The sequence below is a fragment of the Buteo buteo genome, chromosome 22 (genome assembly GCF_964188355.1).
Source record: "Buteo buteo chromosome 22, bButBut1.hap1.1, whole genome shotgun sequence".
NCBI lineage: Eukaryota > Metazoa > Chordata > Aves > Accipitriformes > Accipitridae > Buteo > Buteo buteo.
The window spans coordinates 16,083,408-16,107,592 of NC_134192.1; the positions used below are offsets into that span (position 1 = coordinate 16,083,408).

General features: G+C 46.8%; 1 protein-coding gene across 5 annotated transcripts in view; it reads right to left on the reverse strand.

Moving 5' to 3' along the window:
- MBNL3 (muscleblind like splicing regulator 3) overlaps positions 1-24,185 on the reverse strand; it is a 94,169-nt gene that overhangs the window by 53,135 nt on the left and 16,849 nt on the right. For 4 of the 5 annotated variants that reach the window (XR_012654002.1, XM_075054298.1, XM_075054300.1 and 1 more), the window contains exon 2: positions 6,166-7,172. Coding sequence is in view for 3 of the 5 variants with exons in the window: in XM_075054298.1 (XP_074910399.1) it covers positions 6,166-6,339 (174 nt within the window). In the remaining 2 variants the exon portion in view is untranslated. Of the gene's footprint in view, positions 1-3,116; positions 3,205-6,165; positions 7,173-24,185 lie in introns of those variants that run through there. The other variant, XM_075054302.1, reaches the window with a different exon arrangement.

A 24,185-nucleotide genomic window follows, 5' to 3' on the forward strand; every position in this document is an offset into this window, starting at 1 on the left:
GCAGTACTCCCAGGACTTCCTCCACTCTTCCAGCCATGAGCCGAGAAGGGAGCATCCCTCCAGGGTAGCACCAGAACTAGACTACGCACCAGGAAACCTACGGACATCCCACCTTTCTTGCCATGTTACCCCTGGACAACACCAGGTTTTACAAAGCACACATCCTTGGAAATGTAAAGGCCAAGATAAAGTGTTCTCTACTGAGGCTGTTCAGCTGCAAAAAGAACCAGTAGAGATAAGGACTGGGCCAACCTCTTCTCCCTCCATAGCATGCCTCAAAAATCACCTGCTTGCTTTAAAGCACAGACAAGGAATTCCTGCCAAGGACTCTGCCTTACATCTTTGCAAATGGCTGGCAACGAGTAAGACCTTCCTGCCCCTTGCTGTCTATTGCTGTGCCTGCAGCAGAGTCACCAGGTAACACCAGCCTGTCTCCAGTTACATGCATTCATCACCCAACACCTCCACGCAGAGCAAGGACCAAGGGGACTTCAGCTCAGACGCTGGACTTCATATTCAGCATCTAAGTCGCTCTGTCCTCCTGCTAACCCTGTTGCAGAGGCAGTAACCTGCAACAGAGAAGCAAGGGGACAGCTCAGGGCAGCAACCTTTTAAACCACAATAGCAAGATTCACCAGTGCTCATCTGTCATGGTTCAGCTGTCAACAAGTCACAGATAAATGAAGTGACACTGCTGGGACACAAGAGAAACCTATGGATAATGCTAAATAAAGCAAACATGCTCTGCACAGACCTCTGTCCTACAGAAAGATCAGCTAGGCAGTTTAAAGCAACAAGGTATATCTTTTCCCTGGAAAGCTGAATATGTCTAGGGAGGTTATGCACCATCCAAGTAACCAGCCTGACCCCAACAGAAAGCATCTGCAGTCCAGACACTGGAAGGTGCTCAGCCACAGGCACTGCCAGGTGAGCACCTCCATCAGTAGTCTCCATCCCACAGCTGTGCCAAAAAAATTCTGGAGACATTGCAGAGAGTATAGACAGCATGTGGGCCAATTAAATTGAGCTGAGAAAACGTGGAGCTGCTTGTAACCCATAGACAAGAAGGGATCAGGCCTCAATATTATTTTTTTTCATGAGCTCTCCTATTCCCCTTGAAGTACCACTCTATTTTGAGAAATACAATAGCAACAGTTCTTATAAATAAAATTGAGTCTAAATACATTTTCCTTGACTTTCAGTGTTTGATTCAGTAGTTAAAAAAAGCACTTATGATGTGCCATAAGACACATGAGCATCCAGACAAGGCAGAAAGCTGCTGCATATCTACCTCTCATTGCCAAATGCTATTGCCATGCAGGTTAAGTGCCTCAATGACCAATGGAAAAATGAAGATTTCTTACAAAGGTTAGTTGGCTCAACATTGTTCTTCTGGTTTATTTGCATCTCCATTACACTGAGCTGAGACATGCAGTCAGAGTGTCTCCAAAAATATCTCTATGGCTTTGTTTGCTTTCTTCTTCCTCTGTAAAAGCGTAACCATATGCTAAGTTTAGTGGGTGTTTTTAGTTGTTTCCTAGTTTGGAGTTTATTTAAATTAAAAAAAAATAGATTTGATTGCAAACCAGTAACAGTCAGAAATAATTCTAGTGAAGTCAGCATAAAACAGGTACAAATTAGCATGAAAACTATAAGGAACAGCCTCAGGTATACCAGTTTCAAGATCATATGGTACGTTTATTGCCTAAGCACAGTGAACTTTTTAGATTGCCATGGGACTTTGCATACTATTACTGATAATAACACTTCTTTTAGAAAACAGACAATTTAGACAAAACTGTACTTTTAACTCTTGATTTTATGCCTGTTCACAGACAACTCGCCTTTTTTTTTTCAAATACAGAACTGCTTTGAAACATGCAATAGCTTAACAATGTTTTTTAAATTAGACCTCCCGAAGTCAAAATCATACCCCTGAAATTTTCACCACACTATTTTCTGTCTTTCAAAACGCTCCTCAAAACTTTGATTTGCATATGGAAACATCTACATTCATAAAGCAAATTTAAAAAAAAAAAAAACAAAAACCGCACCACACGTCACAAAGTTGGGCTTGTAAATTTTTTTTTAATCCATGAGTCCATAGTGCAGATACCCAAACTGTGAGAAATATAAATCAAAGCCTCTGTGAACACCTGGTGTGCATTACCTACATATTTTTATATAATACGTCACTACGTCCTAATGCCCCATCTCTCAGCTTACTGCTCCATTAGTGGTTCTAGTGACCAAAGATGATGCTTTTCTCCTTGCTGACATCTTTAGAAACTTAAGAACACAACTAACGATTTGCTGGCCAGGGAACTAAGAATCATACAGCCTCCTACCCAGTCTGCCTGATCCAGCCTGAATAGGAAGGTTAATGACTTGATGAGCACTTGCAGACAGCCCACCACAGTACCACGACAAGTCTTTGTATGAATTGCCACGAGCCAGCAAACTGTTTCCTGACCCTTGCAAAAAGCACCAGCTATGCACGGGACGGAACACACCAACCAAGCCCAGGAGAGCAGCTGATGAATGTATCCAAAGGCCATGTGGGTTTACAGCAATGACAGTACACTTCTCTCCTTTGCTCAAAGCATCTCAGAGGTGCCATGGGACCTGCCTAGGAGGTACCACAGAGCATCGGCTGCTGCCCAGCAGCCCTTGTGGTGACTTCTGGAAGGCGGGTGGCCCAGCAGCAGCTGGCTCTTGTGCCTCTGCACTGCCCTCCACAAAGCAGTGCAGCTTGCCCTCCCATTCACACAAATTAATTCAGACAACACTGTTCTTTCAGAATAATGAGGGGGGAAGCGCGAGTAGAGAATGAGAGTTCTCTTGGCATCTGATTCAAATCTGTGAACAGCTTCTCACAAGGAACTATTTTTAAGTTTCCTATCAATCTGCTTGAGAAAGGTTCCTTCTGCTGCCTACAAATGTGCAACCTCCCCCTTCGAAGAACCACAGCTCAAGACAGCAAGATCCAGTCCTGCACTTCCAACCTAATTACGACCCAGTATTTCACGACCAAAGCGTTGCACAACGACACAACACTCCTGCAGAGCATGCCCTGGTGAACCCCACCCGAGCACCAGCGAAGCCCCCCCCATTACCTTCAGGAGTCCTGCGTGTTCTTCACAAGCTTACAGGTAGCACACATTCACCGGTGAAACAACCCACACTGAGGCAGTCTGACTGCTTCTGAAAGCATTACTGCTCTTACCACTGCAACAGAGGCAGAACCGCTACATGAGATTGAGGGGAAAAAAAAAAGAAAAAAGTGAGATGCGGTAAGCATATAGATGCTGTGCATGACCTGACCAGCGAGGTGAAACCATTGTATGCTGGGTTATCAGAAGTTCCTGTATGAAGGCATTGTTCAGGCTTAAGAGGTCTGTGAGAAAAAAACACAAGCAACTGCACTACACAATGGATGCAGATAAGCAACCTCTGAACAAAGCCCTGGGCGACTGCAAGACAACGGGAAAACTTATTAGCTGCAAGCATCCTATATCCTGTCTCCAATAAAGCAACACAGATGTTCTGCTAATGCAGGGCGTGAAAAGATGAAAAGAGCACTAAGCAGCTATCGAGCCCTTCACAGGAGAGAGGGTCAGTGTTCAACAGCTGTCGGAGGGAAACAGCGGCTGTGCGCACAAAGACATCCACAGGACGGGCAAGTAAAGCCTCTTCTTAACAGGTCTGAGAATGTAACATCTCTCTCGTCACCAGTAAGGGAGGCCACCGTTATGACCACGATTCCCTCGACACTATTGCGCACAGGGCTTTGCAAGCCCAGCTCCAGTTCAAAAACAGAAAGACCATTGTTCGAGAGTTTAGTCACCAGGGCGGTTATCTCCACTGCAAAACACATGGTGTACGCACACACACAGACTGCAGCGTTGGAGACCACACCTCTCCATGGCACAGCAGAACTGGGGCTATGCCCAGTGACAGCTACCTGATCCGTGGGTCTGGAGGAAGGAAGTACTCCGAGACCCCCTTCTTGTCTGAGAAGTGGGGTGCAGAAACAGTCCCATCATCAACCCTTGGCCAAGTGCTCTGCACAGTCCAACCTCTCCTCCTGGTCTACTTCCCAAAGGCAGAGCTGTCGGCCCTCCACAAGGCTTTCCTAAGCCTGAAAAATCTAGAAAATCTGTTCCCTGGAAAATTCAGGCCACTTAACTAGCACATACTGGGCATCTGCTACTGTGTCAAGAGGAAACTGCAACAAGAACATTATTTAACAGCCAGTTACATGGGAAACACGCTGAGCTGTAGAAGATCATAACCTACTCCTTTGGCATTTCTTTTGCATTCTCAACACTGTGTTCCCCATCTCATTGCCCGCTGCTGAAGCGGGAGAAGTGCTTGTTTGTGCCAGTAGGTAGGATTTGAACCCCAGCTACCCATAGACCTGGTCCTGCACATCTCGTAGCCGCAGCTGTGCGGAGGAGGGTCGGCACAGAGAGCCTGAGCATGCTGCAGACACTGCGCCACAAACAGACATTTCCCATGGGGAAGTGTCACCCACCAGGTGACACTGGACTACAGCGCAGCTCAGAGCTGAGCCAAGCTGGGTGGCTGCACAGGGGACATCTCCCCAGGACGCTGCAAACATTAGGCGAGTTCTGCAAGGGGCATGGTACTACCCTACACAGCATGAGAGCACTCCTTTCGTTTCACAAATAAATGCTATAAAATGTAAACATATTAATCTCTTCATTCGAAGTATCTGCACTGCCACTGGCTACAATTCAAAAGTTTCAAGGGCATAAAGAACATGAGTTATTTTCCCTCCGATAAAAATATTTTTGTCTCTCACTGTCAGCAAACCAGCAATGCAAATGAACATTTGAAAGTCACTGTATAACTAAGACTCATTGCATATAATCAGATTAAAAAGAACAAAACCGAATGCAAATAGGAAGCTTGAGCTTCTTGGTAAAAGGGAAGAGAAGTCAAAATATGAAGAAGCCACAAACAGTAATAAAATGGGTAAATCCATGTTAGACTGGATCCAGCCCCAGTCTGAACCTGTGCATACATAATTCCACCAGTTCTGTTACTCGTTATGTTCATAAAAATAAATCCAAATCTTTTCAAGCAACAGTTGAAGTTCAAGGGAAAACTTTTAAGCTTGTAAAATTTACCAGATTCCTTCTAGGAACTCAAACAGGTTAATTACTCTGATCAAAACATAAAATACAACGTCAAGAGCTCTCAAAAGCAATCAGTTACCCATATTGTCTCAGGGTTTTTACCACCCTATTTAAAACACCTTTTAGGAGACACACTTTTGGGAAAAAAGAAGAAAAAAGTGGACATTCCTTTCCCAAGAACCATGGTGAAGCAACCCCAAACAGAGATGCTCACCTCTCCCTCCTGTAAGCCCCCCATCCTCCCGCCCCAACTCAGACCCCAGCTATTTGGTAAATTTTGAAAGTCACCCCTGGAGCTCCAATAGAGACAAGCAACCAAGAGCCATTTACTGCCTGCAAAATTGTTCTGCAAAGATAAGCACTAGCAAAAAGGCTCAGCTGTAAATCAGACAGGCCTAGCAGAGCCATCATGTTTGCATGTCCCTTGCAGAAAGCGTTTTCCCAACGCCCTTTTTTCTGGGAGCGCTGCTCTTCAAATATTTTGGCTGTTCCTCATCTACAGGACAGCGTTAGAGTGCATCTGCGACTCTGTCTCCAGGAAACACACATAAAGCTGATTCATTATCTTAAAATGCTGCTTTCATTTCTGCTCATTAAAAGCACATTTCAGATCCCTGCACCGAATGCACAGCCGATGTGCTCTGGACACAAATTAAAGCACTGGGTTTCAGTTCTCTACTTTTCTCATTTCAGTTTCATTTGCTGCCCACAACGTGCATTCTCCATTTCGAGGACAGCTATATCGGACCTGAGCTACCATCGGAAAATGCTCTGGATAAAATCCTCTCTCCCTGCAATGCCTGGCACTCCAGGCAATTGCACCTGATGTCAGACTCAGCCTAGATTTCAGGAGCTACATCCCGCACCAGCAGCATCCTCCCTGCAGAAACAGAGCAATAAACAGTTGTTCTGCACATCCCACACCCCAGCACACCGAGCCATTCAGAAGAGAAGGAAAAGCAAGTGAGCTTAGGTAATGCACGCGTTAGACAGTCCTCACCTTTAGGGAGTCAAAGCAGGCAATAACTCGACCATTTTCCACATGGCAACTCCGTGACGGATGGGCGAACTTGCACTCTGCATCAGACCGAGAACAAGTACCTCTCTGAAACTCTCGACACACTTCTAACGTCAGCCATTTTGTATCACGAACCAGGGAAACGTTTACAGCCATATTAAAAAACAAAAATTAAAATGCAAGCAATCGCACCCTTCTTCAGGGCAATATTTACTGCTGATCTTTTTTTTTTCTTCTTTTTTTTTTTAAAAAAAGGGTAAAAAAGTGAATTCAAGTTAAACGTGAAGAAATAACTAACTTGTTGCTTTGGTAGAACTCCTATTCATCAGCACTTAGGTTTTCATTTAAGTCAAATCGTGTTTGTTTAAACAAGAATTAAACATAAAGCCAATCATAAAATAGAAATCTTATCAGAACAACTGAAAATCAAATTAGAGGCCAGCTCCTAAAAGTGCAATTGTAGAAGTTAAAATATAAGTGTTATATTTTGTGCCACTGCCGAAGTTACTTGCAAATAACTGGCAGACTTTCAAAAGAATTCTGTGCTCTCCAGTTAATGGTTTCAATTATTCTTGCAAAAAGCATATGCTGCTGGCAGCACTTCAGTTTGTGGAATGGTCTCGGTCCTTGGGGAGAAAACTTCGGGTTTGGTGTTTTTTTTTTCCTTCTATTTCTTGCTTCTAAAAATTACGGTTCGCGAGCATCAAAACGAGCAAAAGGACGTCTGAATTTTTTTTTCCTCTTTCTTTCTTTTCTTTTAAATATTTGCTACATACTCGGGGGAAGAAAAAAAAAATAAAATGGCTGAGCGAACTGCGTGTAAATGGGGAGCAAAAAAAAAGGGGGGGGCAAGGCTGGAGGAGTTGCCGTCAGGGCACGAACCGCAAGCAACGCCGAATTAAAAAGAGAGGGGGGCGAGGGGCAGAGAGAGGCAGCCCTAGACAGAAATCCAAGCAGCGGTGGCTTCAGGAAAGGCACTTTTCAGCAACCTGCAGGAAAAAGAGAAATAGAATCAGCCACGAGCCGACGGTCGCCCCCGCTCAGGCGGGCGGGAGGCTGCCCGGCCCCCGGCGGTGCGGCGCGGCCCCGGCAGCCATTGTCGGTACCAGGGGCATTTCCCGCACCAAGCTGCGCATGGGAGGAGGAAGCGTCCAATGGCGTTTATCCTTGCAGCAGCAGGCCAGGGCAGCCGACCAATAAAAGAGACCGTTTCATAGCGGCCCAGGCTGGTAGACGCTGGGTTTTGTGCCCGCCGCACGGAAAAGAGCCTCAGCCCCACGGGCCGGCCCGAGGCCCCGCGCGGCGCCCGGCAACGCCCGGGCGGGGCCGGGCCGGGCCGGGCCGGGCCGAGCCGAGCCGAGCCTCCACCCAGCCTTGGTGCGGCGCCGCGCCGCGCCTGGCCGGCGATGCCCCGGCCACCCCGGCAAGGCGTCCCGCAGGGCCAGCAGCGCGGGGTGGGCTGCATCGACCAAGCAGCCCTCCCAGACTGGGAAGGTATATTTTGCTCTTTAGTCCTTTTCAGTATTTTTTTTTCCTTCATTAACCGCCCCCCCCCCCCTTTCTGTAGGAAACGTTCAGGCAGGAAGAACAGCCGGTGGCTTTCTTGTATACAAAGCAGAAGGAGCCGCTACAGCTCAGCCCCATAACCACTTCGCATTTTTAAGGTGTTCTATTTAACCCATCACTAGCTGCAGAGCTGTTCAGCAGCAGCCTGGCATAGCACAGGAAGACAAACGACTGGTTCACAGTCACTCCTCTATGGATTCAGAGCCTACAAAACTAAAAGCAAACCCGAAAGGGAAACCTAAGCCACACACACACACACGGAAAAAATTAACTCATTGCTCACAGCTGTAGTTTTCCACCAGACTAAAGGCAACTCGAATTACTCCAACTCCAGCAACTCGTGTTATACAACAAGCAACTTTCAATGCATTCCTATTCAAGGCTTCCTTGGCATCCACTAAAATGTTAAGCCGTCCCCAGAGTTTCCCATTCTAATATTAGCTGTACCAATGCTGCCTGATAGGATTGGGCTGTTTCCAAGTTCCCAAAATCCAGCCCTTTATCTTCCTGCAATACGGCCGCCCAGTTTTGCAAACACTTGACAGGCGCGGGATGTTGCTCGTGTGACTGCTATTAAGACTTCAAGCTTTCGCAGGAGAAGAGCCTTCAACTACAAGAAAAGGAAGCTTAAATTCCTCTTTTATTATTGGTGTGTTATTGCAATTACACTGATCAGTAACTGAAACCTACTGGAGCTGGAACAGTCAAACAATGCTACCAAGGAAGAAGTGTGGGAAGAAGCTGTCAGCAGCAGCAGGGGGTGGGGCACAGGGGCTGCTTGATTCACAGATTGAATTATTTCACATTAAAAAACCCCAACATTTGTTAGACCTACATTGCAAGTATTTTCTAGACTAAGTAGAGTCAAGTTCATAACAAAAACTGCCCAGATCCTTGCAATCCACCTTGCAGCATCAGCACAAAGGTTAGTCTGACCCATGCTTCTGGAAGGACCTTTGCATTTTTGCACATCAGGTGGGGACCAGAGACTGCAAACATCAGATTTGCTAAGCATGTTTTAAACTTCAAAAGGAAGGGGGGAAAAAAAGCACATGTAGCCACACTCATGTCTTCTGGGTTTTGTAAGGATCAGAGATGCTCTAAATCAATTCCAATTTTGCAAACGAGGCAAATTTATACAGGAATCCCATTCACTGATGTGTGGGTTCCCTGTTCAAATGAGCTCAGCAAGCAGGAAAAGATGTGCAGAAACCTTCTGCAGGGATCTAGGGCCTGGCTGGGTGCAGCTTTTAAAAACGAGCTAGAACAGGTCAGATATGGGTGGGGATTAGAAAGAATGCTCTCTCAGAAGCTCCTCTGAGCAGACTGAAATACAACCATCTTGTGGATTAAGTACCTATTCCACAGCTTCAGACTCCCAGGGAAGTGAGGGTCTGTTAACACTGGGGCCCGAATATGGCGGGTCTGAACTTAACACACAGTCACACCAGGATGTACACAGTGTAGTAACATCTGCCACTTCCCAGCCCTTCTACCTTGAGAAATTCCAAAGAATGTAGCAAACCAAATGTTCATCTTGCTCTCACCCATGTAGCTCAGGAGCACACACGTGATACACAGACACACAGGTACATGCCTGCACTAAGCTGCTCAGTCCTCAAGATGAAGGGAATCATGTTAATGGAAGATAAGTCAAATGAATCCTACAAAACATTAAACTACAAATATCAAGACATTCAGATACATGTAACATGGTTGACATTTTTGCTTTTAAAACTCTTCAGGGGGGAAAAAAATAAACAGTAAACTCTGAAGAAATACCTGCCAATGTCCTGCTGATGGCAACTGAGACCCCCTGCCCCACACCCTGCAGAAGGGCACACTCATCCATTCAACGCGCAAGAGCGAGACACAGGGAATATTCTGTGCTACGGGCACAACCCACCTTCCTGCAGAAGGACAGACTATCATCTCAGACCCTGGGACTAGGGCTCCTGTACTGGGGGGAGCCAAATAAATAAATAAATAAATTTTTAATATTGGGGGCCTCAATTCTGCAGCCTGCATGCCAACCAGCAGAGCACAGCAGCAGCACACACTGCCCCCATCATTTGTTTGCTGTGCACTCAGGAGAGCACTTAAGCACACACTTAACTTTAAGCATGCCAACAATCTTACTGGCAAGAAGAAAACCTGAAGCATTTACTTAGGTACTTTGCTGAATCAGGGCCCAAATAAATGAATCTGCTTCACAGGTTTATCAGGACTGGGAGGCCAGCAAGCACAGGCAGCAGTCATCGCATTTTGGCTTACGTGATCGCAGCCCAGAGGAGCACGAGTTATGCTTTTCTGCAAGTCAACAAATACAGTTCTGTCAGTGTTTGGGTTGCTGCAAATTCCCTCTCCATGTGGCCACAGGGAAAGCTGAAAACACGTGCATGCAGGGCTGACATCACACCGAGTGCTGTATACTGCTGCAGCGAGGCTCCCGTGCACGCCACCAAAGGATAACACACATCAGACAGGAACCTGCCACTGACACTATAAAGCTTCAGTTCTCCACGTTTCAACTCCTGGCAGCAAATAACTGCAACCATTCTCACTATGATGCATCCTTACGATTCCCTTGTATTACCCTTTTTTTTGGGGGAGGGGGTGGAGGGGGAACTGCATTTAATTCACTTTGTTCTCCCACTTATTTCAAATGGGAGGAATAAAAGCATCCACGCCAAAAACAACATACAACAAGGATAAAAAGCAGTTCCAGAAAACACAGGCTTCGTTAGCGTGCAGGAAATACAACAAAGGCTAGGTGCTGCCTTTTGAACCCTTCCCAGCAAGCCAGATCGTCTGGCAGAGCTCATCTCCTCCGCTACCAGATGGGCCAATGTTGTTTCAACAGCAGCAGCATCAAAGCTGGTGAAAGCAGCAGAGCAGAGAGAGAAGCCTGTGGCCTTTATCCCTCTAAGGAAACTATAACATCCCTGAAGCCCCTGCTCCAGGGCCACTTGCTGGGCCAGGTTCTAATTGCCTGAGATGCAGGAGGATGGGGCTTGCTCCAGATGTCAGACCCAGCCTTGCAGCTACTGAAGTGAAGGGGAACAAGGGCAGTCTGAGGAGCAAAGGTCACACCGGGGCTTGCCTCTGGCAGGAGTGAGATGCCCTCGCTGCTTGAGGTAACGTGAGGACAAGCGTATTCACTTGACACTTGAATTCCTCCTGCTTTCCACGAAACCGATCCCCTTCCACTGACACCCCCCATGGATGTCAACTCACGAGGATGCTTCCTGACAGCCGAGTTCAGAGATGGTAATTTATGTGACAGGGTGGATTCAAGCAGCTCCCAAATGTAAATGATGCTATTTAAAAGAGTTGGGGGTTTTTTTTGGAGAAGAAAAAAATTACTCAGAACTAGCAAGGTGGGTTCCTTATTTATTGTTCCTCAAGGATTTCTGGGTCATGACTGCTCAGATGAGAGGCAAAAGTGCTGTTGTCCTAACTGACAGTCCTGGTGAGCGAGAACAGCAGCTATTCCCCTTCACCTGAAGTGGAACAGGGACAGTGTTGACAGCGAGGGGACACTGGAGCTTTCCCAAAGCCAAGTTCCAGCTGTGCCCTTTCTTTAGCATATGCGATGCTGTTCATGCTCCTCTCCTCAACATGAACCACCAGCACGTGACAGAGGAACCGAGGACCCACTCTCCTGAGCCCGAGCTCAGCCCTATACTGCCAGGCTGCAGCATGCTTTACCTAGTTTTGCAAGTTATGGTCAGTGAAAGCTCAGACCCAGCCAACGTGGATGGATGGACACCCTGGAGGCACAGCAACAGAGAAACTGTGCTCTTAAGCTTGCAAACTTCAGACCTCAAATCTTTCAACAATTCCACTACAACTACATCCCACCCCTGAACTATTAATGTTCTCTGAGTGTTTAGATACTGTTGGAGCCAAAAAAATACCTTTTTTTTAATGGCCTTTCCTCAAAGCGCTAAATTCAGCTGGTAGCACAAAAGACACTCTCACTCATCAGTCCTTGCACCTCTGAGACTATTCTGTAACCTCAGCTTTTCATTGCACCTTAATGGGTATGGAAAAGCTTGTTGCACCCACCACCTTCTCCTTGATAAGCCAGAATGGGGAACTCCTCACTCAAACAGAAGAGAGATATTTCCACTATCAAACAATCATCCAAATAAATGCTGTGTTCCTGGAAACACTGCATGACAAAGAGAAACGGGAACAATGAAAACAGCACATTGAACTGTTCTGTTCTGAAAGCAAAACAAAAGTTTTTAAGAGAATACCACCACCCATCCAATAGCATTTTCACATGCCCATGGAAAACCAAGTCTGAGCATCTTCTCCTGTCCTTTCTTTCTCCTCCACTTTCACAGGAGTAATAAAGAAGAATACATGAAGCTACATCCTTTACTATTCAAAGGAACCGAAAAGGTGTAGTCAAGGGCAAGATTTTACTGGGGAGTGCTATACTGGTACATTTATTGGCAGTGATGCATGAGATAAGATAACCCATACTTGTGGGGAGCTTTCAGAGTCAGTGAGGAGGGGAAAAAAAAGAAAAATAAAAAAATCTTCAGCTAGGACCCATCGAACCAGGAACACAACGACATTAGTTCAGCTAGCTGACATTAGAGAAGCTCATTTTGTGCCTCAGAAAAGCCCATGGCAAGTTAGGTGGTGCCATGATAGGATCACAGGGCAGCTCTGTTTTGCTTGGTTCTACTTCAAAAGTGCTCTAAAACAGCAAAAGAAACCACAAAAATAACACCTATAAGGTCAAGGCCTGGATCCTCCATTGCTGAAGTCCCGATTAGGAAGGCTCTTACCCTATATCACATAAAACCCAGCAGTGCTCAGAGTCCTATAGACTCAAATTCCTCTGCTGTTGCAACACCGACAGTTTGCACGCAGCGGGGCTGCCTCCGACATGGGCCAGCCCCCACCCCCCACGCTCATACAGGCTGTGCACTTGGGACAGGAGCCATCTCTGTAAATGGCAGCTTCTCCATAGCTTCTCATCGCCTGTGCACTTAATGGGCTGCAATATCAAGCCCAAAGAAGGTCAATTTATTTTCTGCTGCCTGCAAGAGGTATTTTTGCTTTCAAATTAGAAAATAATATTCTATTTTTTGCTCTGGCCCTCATACGCTAAAGCAAACACTTTGGGGATGCAGTAGACACTTTGAATATTTCCTTTGTGAACATTCTGTACCTGGACACTTTGTCCCTCGGGGAACAGTTAATTTAAGATAGACCTTTACAGCTAGAAGAAAATAAACCTTCTTTTGTTGTTCTACCAGTTACTCAGAAAAGGAGCAGGTTTCCTCTACCATGGCTATGCATGAAAAGTTTCTGTTCAAGGTCTAATCACAGATGTTGGGGGCCGTGAATCACCAGGGATCACACCGTGTGCCAAAGAGTCAACTCAGCCCTGAGTGCCATCTGTTCAGAAGAGGACGGCAGAACCCAGAAGCCCCACGTGCAAATAGAACAACCCCCCGATACCGCTGCAATCGAAAAGCCTCACTGGCAGGACACAAGCCCACTACAGAAGTGGCTGCATGCACAAGGCAGATGTTTGGGCATGCAAATACCACACACTTCTGTACTGAAGGAGCCACTACTGCTCGTCCTTCTTCCCCCACACTTGCTCATGCCACTGGCTTAGAGTGACTTCGCAGAGCGTGGGTTACTGGTCGTGACCTCTATGGGAAGAGCAGCACAAGAAAAATCCTCCTGCTTCTCAGTGGGGAAGGCTGCCCATACTGCATCCTACCTCTTAGGAAGCTTGCCAAGCTTGCTAAAGCTCCTGGATTTATGGCACTCCAGAAGATAGCTGTGGTGCTCTGCAGGGACAGCAGTGCTGCCATCCTCGGGAAAATGGATCGTCCATCACTCATCTCTGGGCTCTCCCCACTGCTCTTAACTGCCCTGGCATGACCTAGGCACCTTTCTTACCTGGAGAGGTGGCAGCTGAGGAACCAAGGGGAAAAAAGAAAAAAGATAAAAACGATAAAATAAAGCACTGTGAGGGAAGGAAGCCCTTCACTGCAGAGAAAAAAAAAAGTACAAATAAACTTGGGGAACTTTATCCTCCCTTGCGTACATACAATTCTCCACATTTACACCCTGCAGCAAACAATCACAGGAAAAATAAATGCTAAGTTTAAGGAAATATTTGGAAAAAAACCCAAATCCCTTTGTTTCTGAAATCTACCATTCTTCACTGTGGACTGTGGTGCTCCTATTCCCTCAGCCACCTGAAATCTTCACAATCTGTTTTCCTCCTTCATCAACTTCCACCACCTCTTGTCCACCAAAGTTCAAAGAACTCCTCTCCCCTTCTCTCCTGTGGGATTAGCTCTTCTCCAAAACGCTTCCACAGGCAAAGGGCGGGGAGCTATTTGCCACTATCTGCTGGGGATTTCTAAGCCAAAAATGCATTACAAAAACATTGCAATTTAAGGAGCTTTTTTGTTTATTTGTTTGTCTTTGAACAAAGTCACAGAAGCTGCTGTGCTGGACCCACACACGTGCTTCAGCAGAACAAATACCTTTCCATAGGGTGTTCCAGGGCAGCATGCAGTGCAGTGCTTCAAAGGGAACTTCCCTCTGTTTCGCTGAATAGATTTGTTGTTAGAATAACCACACGTGCGCTTTTTTGTTCTTTTGGGCTTTTGAATTCCTGCCGTCAGCTTATTTGGGACCAGTTAGAGGACAAGACCCCTCTCCTACTCCAGCTCTCCGCTAGAAGCGATGGTGATGCACTGTGATCCCACATCTGCGGTATATGGGCATTCCTGGGGGATGCTCTGCTGATCAGGCAGCCAAGCGGGAGTTTTGCTTGAGCCAGGCTCCAGCACAGCGCCCATCGCTCCCCCGCCACAGATACACGGAGAAGGATGCTCCTTTCTGTTGGAACCCACCCAGCAAATCCCTTCTAGCCTCCTACGGGAGGCAGCTTCCCGGTGCCAAGGGCCAGGGAGCCACGTTAGAGCAGGGTAGCTAACCCAAAAGAAGCATTTCCCCTGTGTTGCAAAAGCAGCTACTGCACTGCTGTGAAGCAGTGCTAAAATCCCCTCCAGTGCCAGCACTGCTTGGGAGGGGTTAGGACCACAATTACACCAGCTGCAAACACAAAAGAAAAAAAAAAAAAGAAAAAAAAAGTTGGCAGCAATCTCTGGAGGTCAGCTAATCCAAACCCCGTCTCAAAGCACAGCCAGCTTCAGAGGTGGATGCTTCCATCTCCAACCACAAAGCGAGCTGTCTCACACAAAGAGAGCTCAATTGAGTCAAACAAATTTACAGAGGAGACAGGAAAGGCCAAGGCTCATTAAGGCTTGCTCCCCACCACATAATCGTAAGAAATAGGATCAAGCAGATGTATCCCACAATCTATCTGATTATCCTACTCAGTGTTCAAGAAACCCCCAAGGTCCTTGCCAATCAGATAAGTGTCTGTGTGTGTTTGGGCAGGCCGATGGGGACAGCTGAGGGGAGGGAATGCCTTTACCCAACTGGCCTATGTGGGATTCTGCTGGCAGGAACGACCCACGGGCCTCTACTAAGCTCCAAGCATGGCCATAGCCCTCAAGCCAGGCAATATACTCCATTAAGCAGAAGAAATACTGAAATAGGAGCCCAGCTCAGCCATTCACCATGCTGCAGAGGAGGCCTGGGGCTTTTGGGAGGTATCAGACTTGCTGCATAGGCAGAGGAGACCTGCCCAGGTCTGGTGCTTCACAGGTGCCTCTGCCCATGCGCATGTACTTGTGCCTGGAAAATTCCTACTCCAGACTTCTCAGTCACAGAGCCTGCTGCTCGAGGAGACAGATTTTCTCTAACAGAAAGGCATTTTCCATTCGGGTCCCATACTGCATCTCCTCAAAGCACATATGTGCTCCTACACACACACTGTAGTTTCATGCATTCATGTGTTAGTTGTCCTACCTGGTGACCACAGGCCTGCAGAAAGAGGAGACAGCATTTGGACAGTGGTTTGAATTCTTTCTCAGCTGGAAGAATTCACAGAAAACAAAAATAGTTTTTCTTTTAACATTCTTTGTACTGAGCACTTGGATAAGCCATAAGTAACTTGGCAGCAAACCAGTTTGGTACAAACACAGAACACAAGAACACAATGCAGTCATCACAAAGCCACCGCTCTGGGCCAGACAGTAATTTTCCCCTTCGCACAGGGCAGGCCTCCAAAGTCTTTATGCTGCTACATTCAAGTCCATCTGAATTACACGATGTGTTAAAAACGAGCACTTACGCACAATAACGAAAACACCTATCATTTATGGGCTACGCGGAAGGACATACCATGCATAAAGGTACTCAGGAAACATTTGTGAAACAACTCGGGACTCGGGAAAGGGGAAGCCTTGACTTATTCCTCAACTCAGACCTCTAACAGCATCCTCAGGTTGCAAATCAAATACATGATGACAGAAGGAGACTGAAAAAGCATCCAATGTATTTAGGATAATTTCTTTCAGGATTAAAAGAAGTTAGAACATGCAGGAAATCAGGAAACAGTGACAACTGAGACTGTAGTTTCTACTTCCATATGCTAGTGAAAATCCAGAGCAGCCTAGTCCTAAAGCCCAAAGGTAGTCACTGCAGGTCACTTCTTAGACAGGAAAGATGCTCTAGTCTGTCAGTGCCAGACTGGGACCCTGGAAACGGGGGCTCAAACCCTGCTGCAGCCATGGGCACCACAAGTAACTACTATGGTAAAGGCTCTGTAAGTACTAGATGAATAGTTCTGTCTCAGACCCCACAGCCATTACAGTATGATATAGGAAACAGGAAGGGGAGCTGAAAGCATGCACACACACACATATATCTGCCCTATTAATCCAGCAGGCTGCAACAGGATGAAAGGCATGTCCAACAACTCCAATCTTGCTTGCGCAGCAATAAGCACCCTCCCAGCGTGGAAAGGAAGCACTGCTGTAGTACACGCACGGGAGCAGCTGAGCCAAGAGGCACCTGGAAGGCATAAGGGCTGGTTTTGGCAGCGTACTTTGGCATGGAGTGCTACCCGCTCAGCTAGTCGCCAGGGGTTGTCTGCCTTGTGCGCCTGTGGGACACAGAGGGGTCGGGGATGCATGCGGAGAGGAGCCAACACAGCTAAGTCCTGGAAAAGGCAAGAGGAAGTCAAAGTCACCCTTGAGGCACTTCCCAAGCCATTCAGAGTTAGTGCGTTGGCCTCTCCTGCCTTCCACACACCTCAAAATCTGTTATTCATTGCTCTTCATCTCACTGCCAGGTGGATGAATCAACTTTTCAGGGACTGAACATCCTCTGTTTTCCCTGAGATGCCTGAGTCATGGACACCAACTGAAGTCCTCAGATCTTCGATTCTCTCCTTACCTTCCTGCATCTCCAACACAACAGCCTCCAACTTCTCTCCTCTGTGGAAGTCCTAGTGAACTGAATTACTTCCAATTTCCCACTTAAGGACCATGGTAAGCTTTTCTTCCAGAAAGCATCTGACTCAGCATGAAACTACTGAATCAAAACCAAGAGCCTGAGAAGATGGACTCTAGCTAGCTAGGGCAGATGTACAGATGAACAGTGTCTTCCATGTGCCCCATCCTTCCTGCCACCATGCTGCAGCCCCCAGCCACTCATGGTCACCAACATGCAAACACACAAGCACCCACCCCTGCCTGGTTGGGTGTCTGTCCAGGCTGACTTTTAAAGCAGCAAGCAAAAAAACCAGAAGGATATATTCCCTCAAACCTCGAGTGCGGACTCTGAGCCACCATATATCAATGCACTTATTTCCCCCCACCCAAGGGAAGGAGCTTGGGTGATGGCAGAGGGGATAGATGGAAGCTGGAGTCTTTGTTTTAATTGGCTGCTGTTAAGAGCATTAGAAGGATGTTTGAAGGAGAATGATTACGGGCAGAGTGCAGAGGAGGTAATCAAAGGTGTCTGACGAACTGAATTTATGATGTGGCTTAGCAATCCATCACCTGGCTATCATTCCTATGTACATGCACATACATAAGCCTCAAAATATATTTAACTCGGGGGGTCTGGAAAAAAGCAGCTGTTCTTGCAACCCCAGCTAACAGCACTTTGCTCCTTATAACATTACAGAAGCAATTTATTTCATATTGGGGAGGGAAATCAGTTCAGATATAAAAGATAAATTGTTTTAAATTCTTCTAAGTGTGAAGACAACTTTGTTTACTAAATGTGTATGAGGGAACACATGCATACAGCACAAACTTAGCAGTGGAAATTTGGCTCCCTGCAATTCCCTGTGATGTAGATGCATTTTTTCCAGAGGAAGTCCAATGGTCTTGTTTGTTTTCACCGCTAATAGAGCACTTCAATGAAATTTTCTATTGGGAAAGTCTAATGAGGTCAGAATAACAGAACAGAGTAACTAGGAAGGAATGTCCTTGCATTTTATTTTTAGAATAAGGATAAAGGTGGGGCCTTGCAATAGGCAGGGGATGGGCCTGTTTTGGCACACATGGCCAGGCTGGAACTCTTGGTCCTGTGAGCTTGAGGGGCTTTCGAGCTTATTTTTGCAACAGCGAATCCCTTGCCAAAAATCAGCAACAAGACAGTGGAAGGGTCCGACTGGGAGAAGAGCAGAGCAATGCCTGGGGGCACACGGACAGCCGGGGCAGAAGCAGGCTCAGGGACTGGTTGCAGCTGAGCAGCTCTTAGCCTGTTTCCCTTTCTTTCCTGGGAAGAGTGCCTTCAGCGGCTCTGCTGAACTGGAGATCTCTCTAATTCTGCACATTAAAGGGAATCCAAGTTACAACAGGGTAAGCATTGTGGAGGGAATCAAGAGCAAGAAAAGCCTGATGCAGCAGCGCATGGGGGCACACAGCACTGCAAAGGGAGCAGCCAGCAGTACGACAGGGAACAGGATTTACTCTGTTGTTAAGGCTGGGTGTCAAAACCCAGCAAGACTGCCTCCGGGAGAGAAGAGATGGGCCAGAGTAAGGCTGTGAAAATGAAAAGGAACAAAGCTAAATAAAAGAACCCTGACGGAGCGGGAAGTGGCTTGACTGGGATAAACAGGTAAGGAGGAAAAAGAGTGCATTCAAGAGCAAGCAGGCCATGGTCTGTTTCCTGGCACCAGCTAATCTGATTGGCACAGAGATACAAGAAACAGAGGCTTAAATAGCTCATGGGAGCAGATCTTCAGCTGGGGAGAGCCATCATCACTCAGCAATTAACTCCCTCACAGGCTCTGCCCCTAAACCCAAAGCACAGAGCTGACCCTGCCCAGCATAGCCAACACAGAGCAAAGGAGAACAAGATGAAGCATCTTTGTAAGGGTTAACAGACAGCAAAGAACAAGCTGTTCCATGCATTCAGGTCAGGAAAAACAGAACTGGGACTTGACACAGGCACCATACACACATTGCTCTGCCAGGATCACCAGAGCCTAAAGTGCAGGAGCAGCCAACTCTGCCCATTAGGAATGAGACTGCAAGGAGCTTCACCTTAAAATCTGCAAGGACAGAGTTAACCCAGCAGCATATCTGGTGGGGATATAGTTTAGGGAGCATCAAGGCATCCAAGAAGACTGGACACTAGCATTTCTGCTCTGCTCCTTGATATTATCTCTAGGAAAGGAGTAAGGGAAGGCTAAGTAAGAGGAAAGTGTGCAGGACTAGGTGTAAAGCACCCTTTCACCTTTCTTGTGCTGCCCAGAGCTGCAGGTCTCCTGCTTGTGCTGAAGATGTAGGTGGAAACAACCCAGCAGACTGGAACCAGAACCACAGGAATGGTTCAGGGAGGACAAGAAAATGCTCCTTGACAGGCAGTCATGGGAGGCTGGACTTGCCCTCCAGCACGCAAGTCCTCAAACAGCCTTTCAGAGTGTACATTGCCTATGAGTCCTTCCTCTGCTCCCATCCACAGGCAGGTGCAAGGAGAGAGGGCAAGCCTGACAAGCAGCAGGAGAATGGAGGAATGACCCTTCTTCCAGCTGGAGACAAGGAGCTAGCAGCACCCACAGATGCCCAAGAGTAACAGCAAGGCAGACATACACAATCTCCCACCCTGACGCTTTCCAGCCTCCCACTATTTCTAACTCTGAGGACCTCCTGAGCCTGCTGTAGTTTGCCTGCTCACTAATCCCCAACGAACTCCTCACTTAGTACTTGCCCAATCTCCTCAACACTTGCACAAGCTTCATGTGCCCACAACACCTTTTGGTAAGGACCTCCACAGCTCTACCATGCCTCCCGTGAAGGAGGAAGATCTCCTTTGGCAGCCTTGGCCACAATCACGCCCCTATCTCCCTGCCTTCCCCCTGGTTGGTCTTATGATATGCTGCAGAATGAGCATCAGTCTCTTCCCAGACACATCTTTTGAGGGACTTCTAGTATCAGCAATGAAGTTAAAATCTATGTGTGACAGTTTACAAAGCTTGTTTTAGATAAAGGGGAGGGTCAGGGTGACACAGCAATTGCAGGATAAAATGCCACAATTTCCAACCCTTTCTGGGAGCTTGACGCAGCAAGTCTCATTTGCAACCCCAGACTTGGGAGAAAGCTTGCAATTAAAAAAATTAACAGTGACCCTGAATACAAGAGCTACAGTTTAACCCGCATTCAGGCTTTGTTAATAAAGAAGCTCTTCTGTAAGCTACAGCACAAAGGCACTTTTCCAAAGATCAGATTACCTCTGCCCAGCTATGCCACGGTGGAAATTTTAGAGACCTTTATATAAAAGCTCCAAGAGAGTGCTCCTCTGCAGACACCTCCCTGTTCAGTAGGTCTTCACCCTCCACTCTGCAAGGAGCAAGGTAAACTCGAGCCTGGCTCAATCCATGGGCAAGGTAGGGCTTGCAATTAAGCAATAATGATCACAATCACAAGGCATTTTTAAGGGACTGATGACCAACTGGGTGGGGTTACATTACAATCCATTAACTTAATCAGCATTTAAACCTCAGGAACTACACAGCAGAGGCTGCCACCGGGATTATAAAACAAAATGAGAACATACTCTTAAAACATGTGTCTTTCAAGGCTCTGGAGAGCCTTACAGCTACATCTTCACAGCTAATCACATCACAGGTACAGGACAAGGTTAGCAAATAAGTGCCCAGAGCTAATGAGCCAGTTTATGCGTCTCAGCTAGCAGAGAAGTGTTTTTTACCCTACATCCCATGGTAATGCTACCTTGACAGGTGCAGTGCCTGCAGTAAATACTATGTCTGTCCCATATTCTGAATTATCCCTTTAGGGATGACAGCAAAGATACATATTCGGGGAATGGATGCTTCCTACAGCCTCCTGCACAGCTCGCAGCATCAGAAAATTAAGCTGGCTGGAAGAGCAAAGCCTGATGCTGCCCCTAAAGCGGAACTTGTTTGGTATCATTACTCATAGGCCAGTTAAAGTAGGGAGTTGCTACTCTGGAGCTTTTTCTGCTTATTTCTTTATGGATTATAAGGCAACGGAAAAACACAAACTTCAAAGAAATGTCCTGGAAATGCCACATGCCCTAGGACACCCCATATATCCCACTGGCAGTAGTGCTGAGTCTAACTTTACCCCCCTCCTTAATTGCTACTCTACCTCTTAACAAAACATCAATTGCATGCCTTTGCTCTTACTGACTAGCTGGGATATCACTGAAACATGGTGGCAGTCAGTAATTAGTATTTTTAACTCTTGGGAAGTCTTTTGTATGGCAGTACTTCTGCTGGGGTTGGTTTTAACATCCTGTCCTCACTGCTCTGGAAGGCTGACTCGCCAGCAAGAGGACCCTGAGTGTAGATGTCTGTACACATGGATGGACCAAGGTCTTAGAAGTGCTATCAGGCTACAAGGGAGCTATGAGGTCCAAATGGTCTCGTCTTCATCCAGGCAGATGTTCAGCACTGCAGCATGGATTTTTCCATTTTCACATCATTCTCCTCTTTTTGGGGTTTTAGTTGCTAGTTCAGTACCTCCCCCAAGCTCCGCACCATTTCTGCCCGGCCAGAGGCTTTGCCTGCAGACAGGAGGGCTCTTTCTGCCTGGATCTTTTTTTTTCAACATCATCTAAATATCACTCCCTTAACACCTGATTTAATATTTCAACCCCTTTAATTACACACACTGGAGATTTTATTGGAAATCTGATTATTGTTTGAACGTCTGAGCATTTCATCCCAGCCTTGGAATTGATCTATTGACTGCTTTTAAATCTCCCATTTTAATTTAACATTTAACACTTTATACCCACATTAATTACATTTCCCATGATCAATATCAACAAACACCGTCTCTGGCCCTCTCCCGATAGAGAGACCTCGGAGACCTTGCTCAGCCAAAACTCTTGAGATACCTTTGCTCTTGAACATGTATGTTTATGGGACTGATCTCTCCCATGGGAGAGGAAGAGAAAGAAAAACCCATGAAAAACAGTGGTACTGAGTAAGTAGCAAGGTTTAGTAAGCAACACCACCAGCAGAGATGCGCAGGCGCAGACCTGGCCCCGGTGGTGCCACAGGGACTGGCCTGGCCCCAGGTCATGGGGAGCGGAGACTCCAGCCAGCTTGCCATCCATCTGTCCCAGCTCCATCTTGGCTGGAAGGGGACTGGGCTCTGATGGGGGGAGCCACGATGTATAGGCTCCATCGTAACTCCTGCCCACGCTGAGCAGCAGGTGAGCTGGGCTTGGCCTGTCCAAGAGCTGCAGGCAAGCACTCGGGCACAGGAAATGCTGATGGGTCTATCAGGGAAAGCAAAGCCTTACCAGCTCAGTATCTCCCGGCATTTAACCAGCCTGCAGGTCTAGGTCCCTCTGCTTGCCTCACCGCAGCACAACATGGAGAGCGAAGCACTTCTCTGATCCCTGAGTCTAGCAGATCTCTTATTAGCAGACACAAACTGCACAGACTAATTAAGGAAGACATCCATCACACTGCCTTTATAACCAGCCACTGCCAGCTCCCAAAGGTGGCTGCTGTAAGGCACCGGAACAGTCCAGCTTCACCAGGACAGTTCCTTCTCCAGGCCATGGGAAGCAGAACTATAAGTGCTTGAGGAGGCTGAGCTGCTCCTCTTCCCTTGTCTGCAATGCATTTGTGTTTCTGTGTTGCAACTGGAGATGGAAGAAGATAGCGTCCCCAGCGCCACAGAAAACAGGAATATTTGTCCCTGAATAATTTCTCTAGCATATTAAGTACAAGTCATTCTTATGCAAAGGCTGCCCTGTACAGCTGCCAAGGTCAGTAAGACCTTGCTTTATTTGCTGCATAAGGGCTGGCTGCGCAAGTTTTACCTTGTACATATTTTTTCCATGCGTTCTCTTGTCTTAGATTTCCCTGCTGCTAGTGCCTATGCATCTTGCTGTCTGTTCAGTAGGTCATGCTACCTTCTCTGGCTGTTGATAATGACTACCCAATATCCAATGCTCCAGAACAGTCAAAATTCCAGCAAACCAACTCTTACGGTATGTTTAATTCAAAGGACACCAAGGACAATATTGAATAACAATTTTCAAGGAAAACATGCTCCACAGCTTTTGCTAACAACATCAATATGTTTCTATTTTCAGGGGGTCTTGACCCGCTATCCACTCACACAGCCATCACTGTTCACATTCTAGTATCTACATACAGATGATTTTTTGTGCAAGGATTGCATTCAACCAAATGTCACTGCCTGCACACACAAGCTCTGGATTACAATACCAGCGAGTGTAAATTTCAGGAAGCAGCCAAGTACTCAACAGCCTGGATCTAAATAGATGACAGGGTCTGAAAATAAGGCCCCATGCTTTTCAAACTGCAGACACATTCTTACAGACTACAGCCAATGGTTATACCTAGAATAAGGACTGTCCCTCTCCCCAGTTTACTAAATCCTATGACATTGCAAGGGCAACAGTCAAATTTACATATTTGCACAAGGAAGAAAAATAGCATTTTGAAACTGTACAACATCATGCTACTGCAAAGGACTCAAATGTCAAGAAACTGACGCAAGCAGTCCCTTTGCAGAAGAACAGAGTTAAGTGACCTACCTGAGGTCAGTAGCCAGGTAGGAAAACTTCACAACAGTCTGGCCTGCTCAGGAAACATGCTGCCTTGCCCCAGCCTCTAAAACCAAACCAATGGGGAGAGGGCAAGCAAAAATGTCCAACACCTCCCTTGATCTGCCAGGAGCAGTGCAGCAGAGTCCCCCAGTGACAGCAGTTCTTTCTTGCTGGTTTATTTTAAACTACACCTCACCACACCTGATCCACCACAGCAGCATTTGGTGCCAAGCTCTTGCTTATCAGTGTCTGATGCAAACAAGCTTCCAGCCAGCGAGGAGATCTGGTCCGGTGGGAACAGCAAGCCAGCACTCAAGATGAGGGCTCGCACATTCTTCTTCCAGCCCAGAAATCAAGCCGTTTCAGCAGTCTCATTTTGCCCCTCTGACGTCTCACTTTGCCCCTCTGACATTGCTTGAACCCCATTCACA